The sequence below is a fragment of the Heterodontus francisci genome, chromosome 27 (genome assembly GCF_036365525.1).
Source record: "Heterodontus francisci isolate sHetFra1 chromosome 27, sHetFra1.hap1, whole genome shotgun sequence".
Classification (NCBI taxonomy): domain Eukaryota; kingdom Metazoa; phylum Chordata; class Chondrichthyes; order Heterodontiformes; family Heterodontidae; genus Heterodontus; species Heterodontus francisci.
The window spans coordinates 21,443,050-21,463,344 of NC_090397.1; the positions used below are offsets into that span (position 1 = coordinate 21,443,050).

Here is a 20,295-nt window from a genome sequence, read left to right on the forward strand (position 1 = left end):
CATCACCACTATGGTCTTGGCAGGGCAACTGGTGGAAGGTACAGCCAGGTAAGGAGGTTTCATTTAGGGGGAAGGTGTCAACAATGTTCTGTCAAAGCCACAAAGTCTATGCAATCATCCACAATGAGCTCATGGGTGGTAAGGTCCTTGTTCACAGGTGAATGGACATTCTGGAGGGAGATGTGGAGAGGGTCGGTGATAGCCTATCTGTCATTGCATCCAGGGCCATTGTTCTTGGAGCCATAGCAAACAGTGTTCAGGTTCATGTTTTTGACCCCTTAAAAATCTTAAATACCTCAAGATCCCTCTCAGTTCTTTCTTCTCTAGGCCAGCCCTCTGATACATCAAGCCTCACATGATGGGATCTAATTGTATTTGGGATAACCACACTGATTTTGTTTCTATGACCATAGCTTTGCTCAACAGCTTAATTGATCTAAATCCTCTGGTGAATCATTTACTAAAACCTCTATCTCCACTGCTGTTCATATTTATGTGCAATTAGTACATCTGATCTGCTTATAGATTTGGTCTCATTGTCATGGAGGGTTCCCAATGACCCTGGTGGGATTCCACTTCAATATATTCTTCAACCCCCCCCCCCCCACTCTCCCCCACCCAGTCTCACATTAGAAAATACTCAGTGATAAATTTATTTTTAATCAGTTTCTTATCCAGTCTACTGTTCCTCTCAGAATTTTTGTGGCTTAATTGTTGAACTAGAAGTCTTTCAGGTAAAACTTTGCAGAAGCATTTTGAAAAGCACAAATAAATGATCTCCTAAGAAGTCACAATATTGCATTTATCTGCTGTATACTGAAAGGCTCAAGGAGGTCCTTTCTAAAATTATGCTGGTTGTTTTCATTAAATTATTTGCTATATATCTCCAGACTCCATGTGGATATGGTGTTGCAGGATTGCTGGTGTGAAAGTATCGCAGCAATGCCTTTAGGCTAGTTCAATGGAGCTCTCCTTGAGCTGATACAGTAGACTGCTTGTGGGTCAGGACTTTCCTGTGGATCAGGAGTGTTGAACATATGGACTGACAGTGCAGTATTGTGGGACTGGCTGTGGGCTAGTACTGTGGGACTGGTAGAACATAGAACATAGAATAGTACAGCACAGTACAGGCCCTTCGGCCCACGATGTTGTGCCGAACCTTTAACCTACTCTGAGATCAAACTAACTACCTACCCTTCATTCTACTATCATCCATGTACCTATCCAAGAGTCGCTTAAATGCCCCTAATGTATCTGCTTCGACTACCACCGCTGGCAGTGTTTCCACGCACCCACCACTCTCTGTGTAAAGAACCTACCTCTGACATCTCCCCGAAACCTTCCTCCAATCACCTTAAAATTATGCCCCCTGGTGATAGCACTTTCCACCCTGGGAAAAAGTCTCTGACTATCCACTCTATCTATGCCTCTCATCATTTTGTACCCCTCTATCAAGTCACCTCTCATCCTTCTTTGCTCCAATGAGAAAAGCCCTAGCTCCCTCAATCTTTCTTCGTAAGACATGCCCTCCAGTCCAGGCAGCATCCTGGTAAATCTCCTCTGCACCCTCTCTAAAGCTTCCACAAACTTCCTATAAGGAAGCGACCAGAACTGAACACAATATTCCAAGTGTGGTCGAACCAGGGCCTTATAGAACTGCAGCATAACCTCGCGGCTCTTAAAGTCAATCCCCCTGTTCATGAAAGCCAACACACCATACGCGTTCTTAACAACCCTATCAACTTGGGTGGCAACTTTGAGTGATCTATGGACATTTTTTTTTTTAAAAAGAGATACAGCACTGAAACAGGCCCTTCGGCCCACCGAGTCTGTGCCGACCATCAACCACCCATTTATACTAATCCTACACTAATGCCATATTCCTGCCACATCCCCACCTGTCCCTATATTTCCCTACCACCTACCTATACTAGGGGCAATTTATAATGGCCAATTTACCTATCAACCTGCAAGTCTTTGGCATGTGGGAGGAAACCGGAGCACCAGGAGGAAACCCACGCAGACACAGGGAGAACTTGCAAACTCCACACAGGCAGTACCCGGAATTGTACCCGGATCGCTGGAGCTGTGAGGCTGCGTTGCTAACCACTGCGCCACTGTGCCGCCCCAAAAAAAAATCCCTCCGTTCCTCCACACTACCAAGAATCCTGTCTTTAAGCCTGTATTCTGCATTCAAATTCGACCTTCCAAAATGAATCACTTCACACTTTTCCAGGTTGAACTCCATCTGCCACTTCTCAGCCCAGCTCTGCATCCTGTCAATGTCCCGTTGCAACCAACAACAGCCTTCCACACCATCCACAACTCCAGCAACCTTCGTGTCATCGGCAAACTTGCTAACTCAGCCTTCCACTTCCTCATCCAAGTCATTTATAAAAATCACAAAGAGCAGAGGCCCCAGAACAGATCCCTGCGGAACACCACTGGTCACCGAGCTCCAGACTGAATACTTTCCATCTACTACCACCCTCTGTCTTCTATGGGCTAGCCAATTTTGTATCCAGACAGCCAATTTCCCCTGTATCCCATGCCTCCTCACTTTCTGAATGAGCCTACCATGGGGAACCTGATCAAACGCCTTGCTAAAATCCATATACACCACATCCACTGCTCTTCCTTCATCAATGTGTTTTGTCACATCTTCAAAGAATTCAATAAGGCTTGTGAGGCATGACTTGCCCCTTACAAAGCCATGCTGACTGTCTCTAATCAAACCATGCTTTTCCAAATAATCATAAATCCTGTCTCTCAGAATCCTCTCCAATAATTTGCCCACTACCGACGTAAGACTGACTGGTCTATAAGTCCCAGGGTTATCCCTATTCCCTTTCTTGAACAAGGGAACAACATTTGCCACCCTCCAATCATCCGGTACTACTCCAGTGGACAGTGAGGACGCAAAGACCATCGCCAAAGGCGCAGCAATGGTAATGGGAAGGTTCTTAGGCACTGGCCATGGGCTCGTGCTAATGGGAAGGTAATGTGAGCCCAACCATGGCATGCTGCAGTGAACTACGTGTGTAACTAAACAGCTTTGTTGCTGTCTTTGTCGCTTACAATTCTGTAAAAAGATTATTGCAGATCTGTGTTCACCCAACACATCAATCTTTACTCTCAGCATTTTCTTGTAAAGTATGTCAAGTAAATCACATTTCAAAAGGACATATGTTGAAAAAATAAGCACCTCCAACACACAGCACTCAGCACCATTTTAAAAATAATGGAATATAAGAATTTTTAGGAACAGAAAAAGACCATGGGAGTTTAACATAAAAGCAACTTGGTTCAAAAGCTACAGTGCATTCAGTTTAAAAATGTCTTGTTTCACAGGAATGATGCTGCATGAGAATTACTTGATGATTGCCACATTGTATGACTATATAAATACTCACATGGCAGGATATTAGTGTAACGATTTTTACATCGATTTACTGGCAGTTCAGCTGCATCATGGGATATATCCTGACCAACCAGCTTTAGATCCTGGCAATGAAAACCAGAGTGATATTCAATTTTTGGAAAGTTTGGATCTGCACAATGATAAGAAAGCACAAGCAAACACACAACAACAAACACACTGTAAAAGATCCAAATGATTGTTGAATTAAAAAAAAACGCTTGTATTCTAAATTTTAAAAGATGTTGTTAATAGTGGAAAAGGAAAAACTGACTTCCAAGGAAATAATGTGCAGTTAAATGACTACAATTTAATGACGGTGCTGTCCTAATATATTTACAGACACACACCAACTTGATGCCCTAATGCCGTCCAGTTTCTTGTCTCGACTGCATTGCTGAAGGGTGTCACTGAACAGAAACAGGAGGCTTTCCAATGCAGAGCTGGGGTGGTGGGGGGGTTGTTGAAGAGCGATGAAGGAAACATTTAACATAAATCAGTGAGAGTAAATCACAGCCTACTCTCATGTACCTCCTCTCTAGCCAGGTAATGAGGGGCACGAGCTTCTGAGAAACAGTTGGTTGTCTGCCTGCTATCTGAGCTGAAGTCTATTCTTGGGGAGGCAGAGAAAAAGGGTCGCTGGAGCAGCAAACATTTCAATATCTGCTTTATTGGGAGAAGGAATATCTTACCTCAAACTGCAGAGAGAATTTGTAATCAGAGTCTCTACCCATATCCTTGAGATATAATTCAAAATCATCCAGCTGAACAGGGCTATGGGAAGTGAACAAAAAAAAGTTCATTCATTTAAATCACGCAATTAATCTTCAAAAGGAATGAACTCATATTAAAATATCTTCACTTCTATAAAAATTGCAGACATCTTGAAGAGGCCATTCCTATTGCAATGAGTTTTGCTTGCTTTAAGTGACATTACCAGACCTTTAATCAGGGAATTTATATCCTTTAGTTCAAAAGATCATTATCTTGGTAGTACTTGCTCCTATTCAACATTACTCATCTGTAGAAAGCAGTGCTTAAAGTTATATTAGTAATATTGCATAGTTATATTTAGTCATCTGGCAGTGTGAGGCAGGTGCTTTTGGTGCACCAAGGAGACTCATATTACCAGTCTCAATGTCTCTGTTAAATCACTGATGAGATTGAATCTCCTCATACGCTACAGTACAAAGTTATAACATTAGCATGGCATTTATCATTCGTAAGATTAGTAAGAAGGAGCTGCAGTCAGATGCAAACTAATGAAAGTCGCTGAGTAGAACTTGACTTTGTGTGATAGCGTAAAATGGGTTAGCCTGTTTTATATCTCTTTATTTGAAATAGGAGATGTAAAACGGGCTGCCGATTCACTATCAGCTGTTTCACACTACCACAAGGTCAAGATATACCATGCCCAGTTTGATTGGCTACATCCCTGAGTCAATTGGTATGTTCATTAATAATTGAACAAACAGCTTGGCCCTGACAATTCACTTTTTATATGAACTTATTATGACATCTCAAAGGGATGATTTGTGCAAGATTATTTCTAACCATTGAAAATCTGAACTGTAGGCCGTTAATGCACTGCTCATGATTTTGATGGACCATCAATTTTAGTTGTGCGTTCATGGGAGGCATGTCAGTACAGGCAACAGCACATTACCATAGGAAGGAAATAAGTGTAAAAAGTGGCCATGTTATCAGCTTTCCTGGGCTGCTCACTTGCAATCCCTAGTGTCACATCAGCAAACACTAAGGAGCAGCATTACAATCTATTCTTATGGCTTTGGAAGGGAAACGGTCAATAATTGGAAAAATATTCTACAGTGCTGAGAAAGGAGCAGCTTAACCAAGAAGTACTGCTGAAATTGGTTTGGACTGGTTTCATCAGTTATGCTCAGTGTGTTACTGCTCAATGCTGACTTAGTAGAAAATACATTTTGTTTTTATATGCCAGTGAGAGCAATAAACTCGAGAGAATCATTAAACTATCATGCTCTTCAGGGCCCAGTAGTACAGCACAATGAGCACAACCGTCAAATATGAGGAAAGACTTGTGGCCAGTAGTTAGTTCCACAATGATTTTCCAGTTTCAGTTATGGCACTGATTGAAAGCGGCTTCTCATGAGTAGAGGGTGGGTAAAGCCCAAAGACGAGTCACATCAGTGACTCGTATGTACATGCTGGCAATTGCACCCTTTGTGCATCACACTGCTCGAGGGTTTGCAGCAGTGACTGCCTAACTGTCCTCTTGTCTTAAAATAGGGATAAATGAACAAAAAAAAAAGCCTCAGCTGTGCTAATGCACAATTATCCAATGAGAATTTCTGCAATGTATCACCGTTGACGACAATGTTGGAAGAAAATTTACTTGAACCCTGTTAGATTGACTAAAATGATTATTATTCCTCAAGGGGATGTGGTGATCATGTGATGAGGTCAGGAGAACAACTTCAGTATCAGGCTGCAGGTCATAATTTCTGATCGGTGTTTTGATTCAGCTCATACAGAGGTTGATAGTTTTAATTAGAGACTTTGAGAAAGACTAGTGCATCCCTTCAGGATCTGTGCCTTTCCAAAATTGGGTTGAAGAAAAATTGTACATTAAAATCTGAACTGTGCTACCAGGAGACTGATATTTAGTCGGAGATCAGATCTGAGGTTTTTCCTGGTTTTAGGGACAGAATAACAGCTTGATACCTTCACTACTTCCTTCTTGAGCACAATGGTTGTAACAATGTGATGGAAGCATCTACATTTTAAGATAGCAGTGGCGGATCTTTCTGCAACTGAAGATCTTTGCAGGTACAGAATTGACAAGAGCCCTACTCTCTCAATACCAGTGTTGGAGCAGTGCAGAGAAGCAAGCCTGGTTTGCAGAAACTTATGGGGTAAGGTACACTCCACATTAATAGTACTGAAACTTCAATGTACAACACTTGGAATAGAATCATTTTTGATCAGTGGAAAGTTCATTACAAGAGGACTAAACATACTTGGCTAGTTTCCTCTTCTTCAGTGCGTATTTATTCCTGTAAGTAAAGAACATGTGATTAAAAAGATGACATCAGCTTCTGTCTTTACCGATTAAATTTATGGAACTTCCTCAATGTAACACACAGCACACTTCAATTTAATTTGGAAACACATTGTGCCAAAATATCCACACTCCAATATAACTCACTGTAAAATAAACCTCTAACCCTTCTCTCCTGAATCACTTTCATGTTACAAACCTGATATCTGATAAGCACATGGCCCATACTCAAAGGATTTACAGAGGCTTAGAAAGATTCCATGCAAATCAGTAGTAAATGACACCAAATAGTGATAAATTTACAGCAAAATGGAGTAAATGTGATTACACAATGAAAAGGATATACTACAGAATGGTTAGAGAGATAGGCAAATACAAGGGTCAATTCACAATAGGGAGTCATACTCACACCTATCAGTACATTAGTCACAAATGCATTTTATAATGTAGAGGTATTAGATCTAACAAAATGTGATGCATGTGAGTTAATACATATATAATGTATATTATAATGTTATTATTAATTATTATTACATTTTATAATGCAGGTACATTACCTACTAGTATGTTTTAGGATGTGGCTACTTTCATTACTATTGCATCTTAACTGTAGGCACATGAGTTAATGTGTAATATAACGTTAAGCATGTTAATATTGTATCATATAATGATTCTTATATATAATCTTATAATTAATTACCAGAGTATCTTATAATGCAGTGGCATTAAATCATAATATACCTTATAATGTAGACTCATTAGTGAATAGTGAACATAGAAACATAGAAAATTTATGCACAGAAGGAGGTCATTCAACCCATCATGACTGTGCTGACTGAAAACAGCGATCCAGTCTAATCCCACTTTCTAGCTCTTCGTCCGTAGTCTTGTAGGTTAAGTGCATATCCAAGTATTTTTTTAAAATCTAAAGATGGTTTCTGCATCATCTACCACCCTTTCAGGCAGTGAGTTCCAAACCCCCATCACCCTCTGGGTGAAAAACAGTTTCTCAGCAACTCTCCTCTAATCTTTCTACCAATTACTTTAATTCTATGTAAATCTTTAAATTTGGTTATTGACTTCTCTGCTAAGTGAAATAGGTCCTTCCTATCCACTCTATCTAGGACCCTTACAATTTTATACACCTCAATTAAATCTCCAAATGTGATTACATTAGTATTTTATACTGCTACATTACAAAATAACTAATGTAGCAACATTAATAAATCTTGCAATGTAGTTACTATTTCAATAATGTATTTGCATGTGTTATTTATATTTTAATGCAGTGACACTAGTTACTAATATATCTTATAACATAGGTATACTAATTACTGATGTATGCTATAACGTAGGCACATTAATTACTGATGAACTAATCAGCGACCTGAGGATAACTGTTGATCACCCAGTAAAAGTGGTGTGGGTTGGCTATGGGGAAAGCAGATAGGAATTTAGGTTGTATAGTAAGGATTAGAGAACAAAAGTGGCTATGAGAATCAGATTTCATTTGATCATTCTTCAGGATGTGGATGTCACTAGCAAGGCTATTTATTGTCCATTTCTAGTTGTCCTTAAGATGGAGGTGGTGGTGGTGAGCCACCTTCTTGAACTGCTGCGGTCTGTGTGGTGATGATGTTCCTACAATGTTGTTAGATAGGGAGTTCTAGGACTTTGACCCAGCACCAATGAAGGGATAGGGAATATATCCAAGTCAAGATGTCAGGTGACTTGGAGGCAGCATCTGATGCTCTTGTCCTTGTAGATAGCAGAAGTCGCATGCTTGGGAGATGCTGCTGAAGAAGCCATAGCAACTTGCTGCAATGGATCCAGGAGACTGTATGCTCTGCAGACACAATACACCCACAGGCAAGGCATTTCACCCAGTTTTGGCCCAGCACATTATGAAGAATATTGAGGTGCTGTCAAAGATGCAGAGGGGTATGACCAAAATGATATCTAGCCTAAGCACTCTTTGTTATTTGGATAGGGTGCAGGCTTTGGGGCTATTTAGTGACATAAAGGCAAGGAGACGATGTATGAGGTTTTTAAAATGATAAAGCAATTGGATTCGGTTCGGTTGGTTTGGCTAGTGGAGATGGATGTCGATGGTAGGACTATGACAGACAGTCATGGTCCCTGTGAAACAAACTACCTGCAGTTCTTTTAAAGGGAACTTGACAGGTTGCTGTCTGGAGGGCAATTCCAGTTATGAGGCAAATTGATAGAATGTCTGCTTCTGACTGAAACTATCTAAGAGTCTTTATGGTATTTCTGGATGGATGAACTAAAATAGGCCCAATGACCTCCTTCATCCATAATGGTCCTGAAATTTACGAGCACCATGGAGAAGTTGAAATCAGCCACTATATATCTGTTTCACATTGCCGCCTTCTTCTTCCCCATTTTCTACATCATTCATCTCCTGCTTTTATGCTCTTTGCATGCGCATGGGTCCCTCAGATCTATTGCAACTGAGCAATAGCAAAGGTTTTGTACATTCTCCAGGTTACCATTGCACCTCCAGTTGTTGCTTCCTTAGACAGTCCAGCTGAGGGATCACTGATCTTATTACTGATGCTAACATGCACTAGACTGCCTCAATAATGTGCTACAATAAAACAAAGCACCTAATACAATATTTTTGGAAGAGAGTATTGGCTATAGTGCTGCAATCTTAGTAGAGTTATTAAATAGCACAGAGTCAATATAAAATTCTTCATCAAACTCTTTTGCTAATTTTCCAAACATGGACATATTGCAATATCAACATGTATTTTCCCATCACCAAAGCTCATTGCAACAAAAACAAAGTGTGTTTGTCTTTCCTCTTTTTCCAGGCATGAAGACAGTGCTAATTTTAAAGAGCTTGAGTTTAGGGATTAATCATAAAGACACTGGAATTCTACTACTGACAATAAGCTGCTCTTATCCACACCATTAGTTATTGCTGAAAGACTAAATTGGGAACCTAACTCTACTGCCTGCATTTTTGTCCTGTTCATCCATCATCCTGTCTTTGCTGACCGACATTGGCTCCTTGGTTCTCCACGGATTCATTTAAAATTTGCAGACGTATTTCAATCCCTTTGTGACCTCACCCCATCCTTTCTCTGTAAATTCCACAAGCCTTACAACCCTATTAGAGCTCTGTATTCCTCAATTCTGGCCTTATGTGTTTTCCTTCCCTTTCACCCCACTGTTTGGCAGCCATGCCTTCAGCCATCTCGGCCTTCTGGTCTGGAATTCCCTTCCTAAATCTCTCCAGTTCCCTCTCCTCCTTTAAGACCCTCTTTAACAATAACATCTTCGAGCAAGCTTTTGATTACTTCTCCTAACATCTCCTCCTTTAGCTTGACATCTATTTTTGTCTGATTTACCACTGATGGTGAGTTGGGAGGTTTTCCTACATTAAAGGCATGATAAAATGCAAGTTGTTGTTGTATGTTGTTTCCTGCTGCCCTTGGCCAATCCTAAAACTAATCTCACTCGCCACACACAATCACGAAACAAACACATGCATGTCATGTGCAATATAATGTAAATACCTTTCTGAACTCTCCTATATTTTGTAGCCAGTAGCTTCCAGTAGTACAGATGTGCGAGAACATTACATGCTAGTTTAAGGTGCTTTTAGTTTTGACATTTCTCGGGAGGTATTAGGTAAGAAGACTATTAAAATAAACTTACCAAGGGTTAATACCAAAGGCCAAAAGATAGTCAGTCCAAAGGCATGATGGGAGCAGTGCAAGAACAGCAAAAATACTTCTACGCCTGAGAAAATGCAACACAGACACATATGGACAGTCTGTTTGATTAATAAAAGAGAAAGTCGCCTGTGATTAACATACACATGAAGCAAGACTTAGTTAGACATAGTATATAGAGATTCTGCAGTAACACAGACATGCTGCACAGCCAATATTGCATTACAATGAGAAATACAGATAGACTAATGCACAAAGTTAATATGATTAATAGTTTCATTCGCACGTGCAAACACAAGATTAAAACCATTACCTGCTACATTATTCTTTTAATTTCCTGCGGCAACATTTGACTTCTTCCCTATGAAACATCACAGATGCTACTCTGGAGTCTGGATTACCGCTGGGAAGAACTCAGCTTGAATTATAATTGTGTTGAAGAGTAAACATCATTACAACAACTTGGGGCTGGAATTTTAGCCGCTGCTGGGGCTGGAAGTGGATGGATGCTAAAAATAGCGCAGCTAGCTTGTGTGTCAGTTCCCCGCTTGCATCCAATCCCCAGGCCATTTTTATAGAGGCGGAATGGCGGGGGCAGCAGGGCTAACTGCCCATAAAAGACCAATTAAAGGAGACCAACTGGCATTTTCCAGTTGGCATCCAGGATCCCGTAGGCAGCAGGCGCCAGTTTAGCTGCCTGGCTTGCCAGCACTACACGTCAACTTAGAGGCCCTCCCTGCCTGTCCTGTAGGAAGTATTCCCCTCCCCACCCCGCCAAAGTGATGGCCTGGCTACAAACGCCATTTTTGTTTTAAATTCAAGAAGGTTTTTAGAAAAGGTGCCTCCACTTTGAAGCGCCCTCTCCTTTACTTTCCTGCCATCACAGCCTGCTGCTTCTTCCAAGCTGGAAGGTCTCTGAATGGCTCTCCAGCTTCAAGAGCCCACTCCCTGTCCATAATTGGACAGCGAGCCCGTCCTCTGGCCATTAATTGGCTGCTCCAAGGAAAAACACCTTGACTGTTTCCCACACAGTGCGGGTTTCTGACCCACATTTGAGCCTGTCAGTGGGCTCAAACGCCCAGGGAAAATCCTGCCATTTCTGTTTGTATCTGCTTATATATTTCTGGGCTACCAGGAACTGCAAGGAGAATTCTAGCTCTGAAAATCTGTCTTCCATTGTGTTGAATTTTGTTTCCTCGAGACCTAGAGTTGGGTTTTCCTCTTGGTCAACATCCTAAATAGAATTTGCTAACCACAGGGGGGATTTTTCACTGCTGGCTCTCAGTTTGACCTATTTACTAGAAAGACCAGCTCATGGAGTCCAATCCAGCAGTCTGACCTTAGGAGAAGATAAACAAAAATATATTTTTTACTCCACAGACTAAACACATGGACTCAGCGCTAGCCTGGCTGATTAAACTCCACTCATATCAAAATGGAGATGGTGCCCTTGAAAGGAAAGTTGAATTTTAAGCCATGTTGCCCTTATTGTAACTACAGTACACATAAATGTTAAATGGCTAATCAATAAAAACAGGGGCTGGAATTTTACACCCCCCTCAAAGAGTAGGTTGATGGGAGGGGGTGGGGGTGTAAAATGGAATGAGAAGCTTGGGGGCCCTTCCCGACATGCTCCCGCCTCCGCCGCCATTTTATGCGTGGCGGCGGCAAAAAGCCAGCTAGTCCACCCCAGGCTAATCAAGGCCCTTAAGCGGCCAGTTAATGGCCACTTACGGGCCTTTGCTCGCCCCTACAGGAATTTTACCCTTGGCCGGTCGGGCGGACCAGGCCTGAGAAAAGTTGCCTGACAAAAGCAGGCAGCTTTTTGACGGCATGTGGGGGGGATCCTCACGATCAGGCACCCTGTGTGCGCCGGAGGGCTGCCCCCGATGCCCCATCCACCTCGAACACCCAACCCCATCCCCCCAATCGACCACCCTTGCCTCGCTGGGGCCTGACCAATCACCCCCGGCGAGGCCCCAAAAACTTACCTTCTCCTGGGGCCGTCCTTTCTCTTCAGTCTTCAGCTGGGCTGCAGTCCAGTAGTGCTGCTGGGATAAGAGCTGCCGGCCCTCTGATTGGCCGGCAGCTCCATTAGGCGGGACTTCCTGCCTCAAAGAGGTGGAAGTGCATACTAGCAAATCCCCTATGGCATTGCTTATGGAGGACATAATAAGTATGGAGTGTGATAGATCCACATGGACTACAGTGGTACAAGAAGGCAGCTCATCAGCACCTTCTCAAAGGCAATTAAGGATGGGGAACAAATGCTGGCCTTGCCAGCGATGCTCACATCCCATGAAAGAATTTTTAAAAAGTGCAACAAGAAGTAAATGAGATGTATACTTGAAGTGAATGCTATATGCAATGGTATATATGGGATTAGCCTGGTGAATAAGCTATAGAAACTAAATCCAACTAATGGTTAGACCTCCGTTTCTTTTTCTTCCTCTTCCAGTGCTTAATACATTATTTCTATTTTGCAAAAACTTTATCTTTCTAAAAAAGGAATCAAAAGTGGAATTTTCCACCTTTCCCCAATGCCCATATTTCATCAACACTGACTGCATCCTCTTAGAATCTGTGCATTGTAACTATGGGGAAGTGGATTGCTTGGACCATTATAACAGCTGTTCAAACAGATTCAAAAACTGGGCCTTATACTGGGAAATTCCACCTGCCAGCGATGCAATGAGCAAGAGAGGACCTGTTTCCCAGCATGACCTATACACATTTGCTGTATCATAGAATGGTTACAGTACAGAAGGAGGCCATTTGGCCCATCGTGTCCATGCCAGCTCTCTGCAGGAGCAACTCAACTAGTCCCAATCTCCCGCCTTTCCCCTTAGCCCTGCAATTTTTTTCTCTTCAGGTGCTTATCCAATTGCCTTTTAAAAACGACGATTGAATCTGCCTTGATCACACTCTCAGGCAGTGCATTCCAGATCCTAACCACTCACTGCTTAAAAAAGATATTCCTCGTGCTACCATTGGTTCTTTTGCCAATCACCTTGAATCGGTGTCCTCTGGTTCTTGACCCTTCCGCCAATGGGAATAGTTTCTTCCTATCTACTCTGTCAAGAACTTTCATGATTTTGAATACCTTTATCAAATCTCCTCTCAACCTTCTCTAAGAACAATCCCAACTTCTCCAATATATCCATGTAACTGAAGTCCCTCGTCCATGGAACCTTTCTTGTGAATTTTTCTGCACCCCCCCCCCCCTAAAGTGCAGTGGCAAAATAGGACACAATACTCCAGTTGAGGCTGAACCAGTGTTTTATAAAGGCACATCATAACATATACCCCCAGGTCTCTCTGTTCCTGCATCCTGTTTAGAATTGTGCCCTTTATTTTATATTGCCTCTCTTCATTTTTCCAACAAAATGTATCCCTTCACAGTTCTCTGCATTAAATTTAATCTGCCAGGTGTCTATGCATTCCATCAGCCTGTCTATGTCCTCTTTAAGTCTATCACTATCCTCCTCACAGTTCACAATACTTCCAAATTTTGAAACTATGCCCCATACACACAAGTCTAGGTCATTAATATAGATCAGGAAAAGTACTAACCCCTGGGGAACCCCGTTGTATTCCTTCCTCCAGTCCGATAAACAACTGTTCACCACTACTCTCTTTTTCATGGCACTCAGCCAACTTCTGCCTCTTTCCCTTTTATTCCATGGACTTTAACTTTGCTGGCAAGTCTATTTTATGGCACTGAATCAAATGCCTTTTGGAAGTCCATATAGACCAGATCAACCACATTACCCTCATCAACCCTTTCTGTTACTTCATCAAAAAACTCAATCTAGTTAGTTAAATATGATCTGCCTTTAACAAATCGGTGCTGGCTTTCCTTAATTAATCCACACTTGTCCAAGTGACTTGTTAATTTTGTCCCAGAATATCGTTTCTGAAAGCTTTACCATCACTGAGGTTAAACTAACTTGCCTGTAGTTGCTGGGTTTATCCTAACTTTTTTGAACACCGGTGTAACATTTACAACTCTCCAGTCCTCTGGCATCACCCCTGTATCTAAGGAGGATTGGAAAATTGTGGCCAGTGCCTCCCCAATTTCCTCCAGTACTTCCCTCAGTATCCTCAATGCATCCCATCAGGTTCAGGTGACTTATCAATTTTAGATATAACCACCTTTCTAATACCTCTTATTAATTTTTAGCCCATCCAGTACTTAAGAACAAAAGAAAATAAGAAATAGGAACAGGAGTTGACCATACAGCCCCTCGAGCCTGCTCCACCATTCAATAGGATCATGGCTAATCTTCTTCCTCAATTCCACTTTCCTGCCTGCTCCCTATGTCCCTCGATTTCCTGAGAGATTAAAAATCTATCTATCTCAGCCTTGACTATACTCAACGATGGAGCATCCACATCCCCCTGGGGTAGACAATTCCAAAGATTCATAACCCTCTGAGTAAAAATGGTTCTCCTCATCTCAGTCCTAAATGATTGGCCCTTTATCCTGAGACTTTGCACCCATGTTCTAGATTCCCCAGCCTGGGGAAACAACCTCCCAGTGTCTACTCTGTCAAGCCCCTTCAGCATCTTGTATGTTTCAATGAGATCTCACCCTTCTAAACTCCAAAGACTGTAGGCCCAGTTTATTCAGCTTCTCCTCCAGGGACCAATCTAGTGAACCTTCGCTGTACCGTCTCCAATGCAAGTATAGGCTCCCTTAAATATGGAGACCAAAACTGCCCACAGTACTCTATATGTGGTCTTGTCAAAGCCCTATACAATTGTAGCAAGACTTCTTTATTCTTGTCCTCCAATCCCCTTTCAATAAAGGCCACCATGACATTTGCCTTCCTAATTACCTCAAAGACCTCTTTTACTGTGACTTTGGCAGCGCATCTTCCTTGGTAAAGCCAGATACAAAATACTCATTTAGTACTTCAGCCGTGCCCTCTGCCTCCATGCGTAGAAAGGGTCTTCTTGGTGCCAGGTTTCCCTATTCACTTCTTCCCAGTGTAGTGTAGACTTTCACCCTGACTACAACACCACAACTCAAGAAAAAAACCCCGAAAATAGCAAGTATTGAAAACCATGTTCTTAAACTATGAAAACAAAATTGTGTTTAGGAAGTAAAATGTTTATGGAAACTATAGAGTAATTATAGAACATTCAACGTTGCATTACTTGCAGAATCTATTCACTGGTGTTCCCAAAGTGCCCATTGAAACCAGAGACAAAGACAACCGAATATTGGAACGTCAAGCAAGATTCTGAGTAATAAAACCAAATGAATTTCGGAGTGTAAGTATGCAATAAACGTCCTTTGAAATCCCCCACTGAAACTACAAGCTGTCCAATGCAACTCCTGCAGACTTCAGTTACATTTTAATTTCCTTTTCAAACAATGTGAGTTTATTTCCTACTTGCTTGCTCTAACTGTAATTCTGTGTGCGTCAGAACGTTTGATGTTGAGTACTCTGTTATACCGGATGTTATGACTTCCATTGCTCAAACAGAATCTCAGATGAAAAGCTTGCACAGAAATTAAAATTGATATTCAGTACTTCAAAAGGGGCTTTCACTCTGCTAACCCAGTCGTTTACTTCTCCATTCAACGTACCAGTTAAACGGCAACTTCCCGTCTCTCTCCAAAGTGGCAAAATTGACAAATATTCCTGCTCCACAATTCCTGTAAGATATCAATACGATTATTTATACTTGACTTCAGTTTTGAATAACTCAATGACTCCAAAACTAAGTATGGGAAAGAACGTAGAGGAAATTACCCCGTACCTGGCGTGTTGCAAGTGCTTACGTCGCAGAACAAAGAGTGTAATCAGCAGCAGTCCTATCAGCAGGATACTCAGGATTGCAAGGGCAGAGATTACCACCATGTTCGAATTCACTTCTGTAACTAGATGTTTAATAGAATGAATCAGGATCTCCTTTCCGTTACTGCCACCAGGAGCAATCTGCTCCTTACCTGAGCACAAACTTGAAGAAAGTTTGGAAACTGCTTTCATGTTTGTTGCAAATATACTCATGCCATGAAATGAATTATGCCAAAAACACTTCACTCGTCATGGTGTTGTGATAACAAGGTACAAATTCCTCCCTCCCAAAGGCTGGCATTTATTCCTAGCACTAGTTACCCTGAGAAAGTGAGAAAGCCTTCTTCTGAGTTTGATGAGTCGCAATTTTCTCTATTCCCTTCACCCATACTTGGATTACCTTAACTAAAATAAAGAAAACTAACTCCTCACTTTCATATTTTTTAAACTATATTTTGTTTTTTTCTTTCCTCTTGTGTATTGCATAATTGTATAACATCAGACGATCAGCAACTATCCTGCTCCCAGGATCTGCCCATCTGACTCTTGAAGCAACTGTCAGGAAGTGAAGTATGGCCTGATTGATAAACCTTTTGATTTGACCTTGTTCTGGTTGGAGAAAGGCCTTGGCCATTAGTTAGCAGTGTAGTAGTTAAGGATACAACAGGAAGTTCAACTGTCTTGTGTTTGCCATTCACTATATCATCGTCCTCAGGTAGACAGAGGAAGTCTTCCAGTTAACACCCAAATCTGTCTCACTGGTCAGTCTCAAATGGAATACATTAAAAGATAGTGAAATATAAGGACATATTACAGAACACTGCATAGAATGCATCAAACTATGCTATAGTCCTTGGAAAACTGTCTTAGGCCAGGAATTCGCCTTATGTAGAAGTCACAAGCACAAAGTTGGCCAATGCTGCAGTTCACGTATATATTAACCAGCTGGAGTAAACAATTATTTTGAATACTCTATCTGCCAAACTGGATGAGATCTTAAAAATAACAATACCCCAAATAATACAAGCGAGTCTGAGTAATGAAGAAGGTGCCTTCAAATTAGAAGTCAAGCTCTCAGCTGCACAAGTTACTGTTGCCCAGTAACCTCCACATTTCTAAGTAAAACCTAATGCACACCTTATTATATCTGTGGCAGTGCCTAAACAAAAGGAATTCCTTCGTTTATACTGAGTACCTGTTGTTGAGACAGTGATAAAAACCGGAGCACTGTAACGTTCATAACTGACACTGGTCACGCTGCAGTTGTAGGAGGTCGATGGCACGAGATTGGTGAGTGTAACAATGGGTGAGAATACTATGGCCTCTTCTTTCTGAGAGGAAGAGAAGGAAACTTCAATCTTAGATACTATGGAAGATTTGTACCAATGTGCATGTATGAGCAGCTGCACAAGTACACCAGCTTAAACCTTACAATTTGCAAATCTATTTTATTAAATCCTTTGGTTATATCTTCCATAAGATGCTATGTATATTACACATGTAGATCAGTGTTGTACAGTATGTTTTTTTTAATTCATTCATGGGATGTGGGCGTCGCTGGCCAGGCCAGCATTTATTGCCCAACCCTAATTGCCCTTGAGAAGGTGGTGGTGAGCTGCCTTCTTGAACCGCTGCAGTCCATGTGAGGTAGGTACACCCACAGTGCTGTTAGGAAGGGAGTTCCAGGATTTTGACCCAGCGACAGTGAAGGAACGGTGATATAGTTCCAAGTCAGGATGGTGTGTGACTTGGAGGGGAACTTGCAGGTGATGGTGTTCCCATGTATTTGCTGCTCTTGTCCTTCTAGTTGGTAGAGGTTGCAGGTTTGGAAGGTGCTGTCGAAGGAGCCTTGGTGAATTGCTGCAGTGCATCTTGTAGATGGTACACACTGCTGCCACTGTGCGTCGGTGGTGGAGGCAGTGAATGTTTGTGAATGGGGTACCAATCAAGCGGGCTGCTTTGTCCTGGATGGTGTCGAGCTTCTTGAGTGTGGTTGGAACTGCACCCATCCAGGCAAGTGGAGAGTATTCCATCACACTCCTGACTTCTACCTTGTAGTTGGTGGACAGGATTTGGGGAGTCAGGAGATGAGTTACTCACCGCAGTATTCCTAGCCTCTGACCTGCTCTTGTAGCCACGGTATTTATATGGCTACTCCAGTTCAGTTTCTGGTCAATGGTAGCCTCTAGGATGTTGATAGCGGGGGATTCAGCAATGGTAATGCCATTAAATGTCAAGGGGAGATGGTTAGATTCTCTCTTGTTGGAGATTGTCACTGCCTGGCACTTGCGTGGCATGAATGTTACTTGCCACTTATCAGCCCAAGCCTGGATATTGTCCAGGTCTTGCTGCATTTCTACACGGACTGCTTCAGTATCTGAGGAGGCACGAATGGTGCTGAACATTGTGCAATCATCAGCGAACATCTCCACTTCTGACCTTATGATTGAAGGAAGCTCATTGATGAAGCAGCTGAAGATGGTTGGGCCTAGGACACTACCCTGAGGAACTCCTGGAGCTCAGATGATTGACCTCCAACAACCACAGCCATCTTCCTTTGCGTTAGGTATGACTGCAACCAGTGGAAAGTTTTCCCCTGATTCCCAGTGACTTCAGTTTTGCTAGGGTTCCTTGATGCCATACTCGGTCAAATGCTGCCTTGATGTCAAGGACAGTCACTCTCACCTCACTTCTTGAGTTCAGCTCTTTTATCCATGTTTGAACCAAGGCTGTAATGAGGTCAGGAGCTAAGTGGCCCTGGCGGAACCCAAACTGAGCATCACTGAGCAGGTTATTGCTAAGCGAGTGCTGCTTGATGACACTGTTGATGACATCTTCCATCACTTTACTGATGATTGAGAGTAGACTGATGGGGCGGTAATTGGCCGGGTTGGACTTGTCCTGCTTTTTGTGTACAGGACATATCTGGGCAATTTTCTACATTGCCGGGTAGATGCCAGTGTTGTAGCTGTACTGGAACAGCTTAGCTAGGGGCGTGGCAAGTTCTGGAGCACAGCTCTACAGTACTATTGCCGGAATATTGTCAGGGCCCATAGCCTTTGCAGTATCCAGTGCCTTCAGTCGTTTGATATCATGCGGAGTGAATTGAATTGGCTGAATTCTGGCATCTATGATGCTGGGGACTTCAGGAGGAGGTCGAGATGGATCATCAACTCAGCACTTCCAGCTGAACATTGTTGCAAATGCTTCAGCCTTATCTTTCGTACTGATGTGCTGGGCTCCCCCATTATTGAGGATGGGGATATTTGTGGAGCCACCTCCTCCAGTTAGTTGTTTAATTGTCCACCACCATTCACGACTGGATGTGGCAGGACTGCAGAGCTTAGATCTGATCCGTTGGTTATGGGATTGCTTAGCTTTGTCTATTGCACGCTGCTTACGCAGTTTGGCATGCAAGTAGTCCTCTGTTGTGGCTTCACCAGGTTGAGGTATGCCTGATGCTGCTCCTGGCATGCCCTCCTGCACTCTTCATTGAACCAGGGTTGGTCTGCTGGCTTCATGGTAATGGTAAAGTGGGGGATATGCCGTGCCATGAGGTCACAGATTGTGGTTGAGTACAATTCTGCTGCTGATGATGGCCCACAGCGCCTCAAGGATGCCCAGTTTTGCATTGCTGGATCTGTTCGAAATCTGTGCCATTTAGCATGGTGATAGTGCCACACAACACGGTGGACGGTATCCTCAATGTGAAGACAGGACTTTGTCTCTACAAGGACTGTGCGGTGGTCACTCCTACCAATACAGTCATGGACAGATGCATCTGTGGCAGGCAGATTGGTGAGGACGAGGTCAAGTATGTTTTTCCCTCTTGTTGGTTCCCTCACCACCTGCCGCAGACCCAGTCTAGCAGCTATGTCCTTTACGACTCAGCCAACACGGTCAGTAGTGGTGCTACTAAGCCAATGTTGGTGATGGACATTGAAGACCCCACCCAGAGTACATTCTGTGCCCTTGTCACCCTCAGTGCTTCCTCCAAGTGGTGGTCAGCATGGAGGAGTACTGACTCATCAGCTGAGGGAGGGCGGTAGGTAGTAATCAGTAGGAGGTTTCCTTGCCCATGTTTGACCTGATGCCATGAGACTTCATGGGGTCCGGAGTCGATGTTGAGGACTCCCAGAGCAACTCCCTCCCTACTGTATACCACTGTGCCACCACCTCTGCTGGGTCTGTCCTGCCGGTGGGAGCAGCTGTTTTAATTTCATAGTGATTGCAGTGTCTGGGACATTGGCTGTCAGGTATGATTCCGTGAGTATGACCATGTCAGGCTGTTGCTTGACTAGTCTGTGGGATAGCTCTCTC

At 42.7% G+C, this 20,295-nt stretch overlaps 1 protein-coding gene across 5 annotated transcripts in view; it reads right to left on the reverse strand.

Moving 5' to 3' along the window:
* Window positions 1–20,295, reverse strand: part of ptpro (protein tyrosine phosphatase receptor type O) — a 178,655-nt gene that overhangs the window by 14,759 nt on the left and 143,601 nt on the right. For 4 of the 5 annotated variants that reach the window (XM_068058984.1, XM_068058986.1, XM_068058987.1 and 1 more), the window contains 7 exons: window positions 17,171–17,306; window positions 15,938–16,058; window positions 15,765–15,833; window positions 10,149–10,232; window positions 6,418–6,453; window positions 4,111–4,192; window positions 3,414–3,504 (listed from right to left, as the gene is read on the reverse strand). In XM_068058984.1, coding sequence (XP_067915085.1) covers window positions 3,414–3,504; window positions 4,111–4,192; window positions 6,418–6,453; window positions 10,149–10,232; window positions 15,765–15,833; window positions 15,938–16,058; window positions 17,171–17,306 — 619 coding nt within the window. The remainder of the gene's footprint in view (window positions 1–3,413; window positions 3,505–4,110; window positions 4,193–6,417; window positions 6,454–10,148; window positions 10,233–15,764; window positions 15,834–15,937; window positions 16,059–17,170; window positions 17,307–20,295) is intronic. The other variant, XM_068058985.1, reaches the window with a different exon arrangement.